The sequence below is a fragment of the Alosa pseudoharengus genome, unplaced genomic scaffold (genome assembly GCF_046254945.1).
Source record: "Alosa pseudoharengus isolate Yale_2024_CS ecotype anadromous, Long Island Sound unplaced genomic scaffold, YU_APseudo_1.1 YU_APseudo_1.1_scf_22, whole genome shotgun sequence".
In the NCBI taxonomy this organism is placed as follows: domain Eukaryota; kingdom Metazoa; phylum Chordata; class Actinopteri; order Clupeiformes; family Clupeidae; genus Alosa; species Alosa pseudoharengus.
Genome location: NW_027468680.1, coordinates 1324556 through 1329201, shown reverse-complemented (window position 1 = coordinate 1329201; position 4646 = coordinate 1324556). Strand labels below are relative to the sequence as shown.

General features: G+C 48.2%; 1 protein-coding gene across 1 annotated transcript; it reads left to right on the top strand.

Moving 5' to 3' along the window:
• The first annotated feature begins 145 nt into the window (after nt 1-145).
• Nucleotides 146-3875, top strand: LOC143139600 (uncharacterized). The gene is made up of 3 exons (XM_076300176.1): nt 146-629; nt 762-834; nt 1063-3875. Exons 1-3 carry the CDS (start codon nt 324-326, stop codon nt 2088-2090), a joined length of 1407 nt encoding a protein of 468 aa, XP_076156291.1. The 5' UTR covers nt 146-323; the 3' UTR covers nt 2091-3875.
• The last annotated feature ends 771 nt before the right edge of the window (nt 3876-4646 follow it).

Genomic DNA, 4646 nt, shown 5'->3' with positions numbered 1-4646 from the left:
GCCACTCGGAGTCATTATCCTACCTGGACAACCCCAAAACACGGTGTATAGTAGCCTATACACGATGGCACAGGAGACTCTTATTTTGGCTACATTCTTCCTATAGCATTACAAACCGGAAATACAAAAAAACAATAACATTGAGCGAAGCCACTGTCGCGATCACGTTTATTCCAGAGACAGGTGTGATCCAGAGGCTAGACTTCACGGAATCCAAATAATAGTGAAGGTTATAATTCGACTACGTGACATCTTGAAAGCTTGTCCGTCGATCTCACGGGATCCTGCCTTGGCTCGCGAGTCTCGCTGCGGGTGAAGAGAGAATGGCGAATTACCGAACGTTCCACTCACAGCTCACGAGTATCATGGAGACGCTGACTCGCGCGGCTGTGGCGGAGATATGCGAGCTCGTGGATGACGGTTATGCTGTACTGCACTTAGAGATCTCGCGCCACCAGAAGGAGAACGAGGAGCTGCGGCAAAAGCTGCAGCTGATTGAGAGCATCATCGCGCGCGGCGCCGGTGGAGGACCAGCGACAGAGAAAACCGTCGCTGCGCGTGACACTCGTGGCCTTGATGGGCTGGGGCGCGAGACGCGCGGGAAGCTAGTGATGGTGGAAGAGTGTATGGTATGAAACTTCCACAGCTAAAAACTACACTAACACACACACACTCTCAGAGAGGCTGTCCATTTGTTTTAACTTTATGCTTGGACCATTAGGTTGTGAATGATATTGATTGGTTGTGGATGCTTCTTTCAGTCACGTGACGTGGAAGAGAGCCAGCCAATCACTGTACAGGTTAAACAGGAAGAACCGGAACTGCATGGAACAGGTGTGTTAATTCACTACAAAACACACACACACACACTTGTGGAACAGGTATATATTAATTAATCGCAGAACACACATTGTCCCAGACCAGAGTTCATACACCATAGACACATCAAATACATACAAACAAATACCCATCATACAACAGTGACACATGCACATACAGACACACAGATTAAGCCTGCATGTGTGTGTATTTATTTGTGTATTTATTTGTGTGTGTGTGCAGGTGCAGGCGAACATGGAGAAGGGGTTGATGTTACCCAGGATTCTTTGGGTGAAGACGTGGAGGAGGTGCCCACTGACATGGCAACTCCGAGAGCTCTGAGTGGCACACACACACACACCCATGCAGACAGCCTGGACACACACACACACACACATGCAGACAGCCTGGACACACACACACACACACATGCAGACAGCCTGGACACACACACACACACCCACTCTGCTCTAGAACTGTCCTCGGCCATTCTGCTAGAGAGTGATGAGGAGAATACACTGGCCGACACTCTGGACTCACACACACACTCCGACGCACACACACACTCCGACGCACACACAGACTCGGACACACACACCCAGTCGGACGCCTTCTCGGACATACAACACACTCCTTCTGACCCGCAGGTGGACGCACAGCTGGACACACACGCCCAGGCGCTGTCCTTCCTGGACAGAGTGTGTGTGAAGCGTGAGGGCGGGGCGGCCGGAGTGTGTGAGTTGGTGGCGGACTGGCGCTCACGCTCGGCCAACGCACGACCCGCCCTCACGCACACACACACACACACACACACCCTCTCACACACACACACGGGCCTCTCACACACACACACGGGCCTCTCACACACACACGGCCTCCCCTCCTCCGGCGGCCTCTCACACACACACTCTGCCCTCTTCAGCCTGCTTCCCCGCGCACACACACACACGCGCGGTGAGGCGCTCACACACACACACACACGCTCGGGAGGCGGCGGGTGCAAGCGTAGCTTCATCTGCGCGTTCTGCGGTAAGAGCTTCACGACGGCGCAGAGTCTGGACACACACACGCGCATCCACACGGGCGAGCGACCGTTCCGCTGCGGGCAGTGCGGCAAGCGCTTCACACAGTCGGGTCACCTGACCGCCCACCAGACCGTCCACACGGGCGAGCGGCCGCACCCCTGCGTGCACTGCTCCAAGCGCTTCGCCGGGAAACAGTACCTGCGCATACACATGAGGAAGCACCACCCCGAGCAGCAACACACATAACACACACACACATAACACACTAGGGGTGTAATGGTACACAGAAGTCACGGTTGGGTTCATACCTCGGTTCGGACATCACGGTTCGGTACGAGTTCGGTACAATGGAGGGAAAAGCAAAATAAAAATGCAGAAAGCTATTTTTTTTTTTTATTGTGCATGTCTCAGGCTGTACCATCTAGTGTCATACAGTCTCTTCCCTGAGCTATCTGCAACAGCCTGAAGTGTGTAAGATGTAGGCTAAACAGTACTATAAGTACCCAGACTCCATCTGTAACTTGTAAACAAAATAAGACCATCAGCTATAAAACTGAAAATAGGCCTACAGCATCTCTTATTTCTGAAAGTGCAAATTACATAGAATAATGAAATTAAAAATCCACTTAAGCAAGACATCCGTGTTTAGTTGTATATGGAAGGGTCTACAATTTGCCTCAATATTTGTCAGTGTGTGTACAGTAATAATCTACTAACTGTGAAAATATCACACTATTTTGCCTTCTTTTAAAAAAACGAAATTGCTCCTTTCATTTCATAAACAGACTACAACTAGAAGTCACGTGACTGCCCTTCGACGTTAACTCACCGTAGCACGGTTTGTTTATTAGCCTGGTTAGCATTGACACTTTCTTTTACTGTCTATGCAGTTAACACTACCAGCTCCTCATGTGAGAAGTTACAAGTTACCCCAACATAAAGGTAATTACCACGCGATTTACATAGCTTTCTGTCATTCTGAAATCGTTTAATTTAAGCCATAGGTTTTGGCCCTATTTGTATGTGTAGCCTATCCAAAGGCTGGTGAAGCGCAGGGGAAGTTTTTTCTTCTTCTCTCGTTTCAGTGATTGGTAGCCTACATCATCTGGGTGATGGCTTCGAATATGTGTAGCATGTTCGATATTTCCACTCACATACCCAACAACTGCTGAAGAACGCCGCCAACACTCTCTCGCCTGTACTACTGTAACGGAAGTTCTTAAACTTGCGATCTTAAAGAGAACAGCGGATCCTCTAACTCTTGTGGGTCGCCACCACTCGCTTAGTGCTGCTATCTCTGACTGACTGACTCGACCGACGACCTGACAAAAAAATAACATGGGCGCCAACCAGAGCTTCAGAGCTAAGGCGAGGCTACAGATTAGCGTTAGGTGTCGCTAAAGAACTCTAGTAACTCTCGTACTTAACAGTAATTGCGCATTGCATTAATTAATCCGCACACGAGTTTTATGTATTTTTATACCGTGTATTCTCCGTGTAAATTCATGCACCGAACCGTGACACCCGTACCGTTTCGGTTCAATACTAATACATGAACCGTTACACCCCTATAACACACACACACACACACACAGTACCTACACATCCACATCTCGGATCACTAGGGGACTCTAAAGGCCTCCTCTTCCTCTCGGATCACTGCAGATCTGACTCAGACACACACACACACACGTTTCTTGGGGTTTTATGCCCCCAACGTTGTCTTCAAGGCAGTGCTGCCTGGAAGACACTAGGGTTAGGGTTAGGATTAGGTGCCTTTAAGTCAGCGGTGGCAGTGCTGCCTGAAAGGCAACATTGGGGGCTTAAAACACCATCGAGCACACACACACACACACACACACATACCTGCAGATCTGACTCAGACACACACACACACACCTGCAGATCTGAGTGTGACGTTAAGCCTGTAAGACGCCCACGGTGTTGGAGAGAACTCCTATGTATACAAACACACAGAAGAATAATGTGGAATTTAACATAACATGCAGAAGAGCTGTGAATATGAGTGTGTGTGTGTGTGTGTGTGTGTAAGGCGTGACATGACGGGCAGAGAGCCAACTAATTTATCTGTACCATGGAAAACAAAAGGATGGAATAACTTTGTGGAATAAAACTAAAGGCTGTAGAAAAAAGACTGCACTGGTGTCTTTGAACAAGCGCTTCACTGGTGTGTGTGTGTGTGTGTGTGTGTGTGTGGATGGCACGTGACCACATCCAACTAATTAAACTGGGTAAATGGGTAAAACGCTATGGGTAAAACCCTATGGGTAAAACGCTATGGGTAAAAAACTATGGGTAAGACACTGTGGGTAAAATGCTATGGGTAAAACGCTGTAGCAGATTAAACTAGAGGCGCTGATGACACAGCAGTGGGGAGTGAGAAGTCACGTGACGTATTCGTCTAACGCGAGTTTAAAACCGTATTAAACTCTAAAAAGTGGCTAAGCTAGCTATAGAACTCTAAAAAGTGGCTAAGCTAGCTACAGAACTCTAAAAAGTGGCTAAGCTAGCTACAGAACTCTAAAAAGTGGCTAAGCTAGCTACAGAGCAATTGCCCCGAGTTCCTTACTTCCAACATCAACATTACCTCACATTCTTAATATATATTATATTTTACCAAGTCTGCTCGCGGACTACTTGGGATATCTTGCGGACCACCAGTGATCCCCGGACCACACTTTGAGAAACACTGGTCTACGAATATGACAGTGGTCCATTCAAATCTTTTACTGTCTATGGTCAAATCCCAGCCGAGCTATAACTGTAGCTCGACTTACCTGT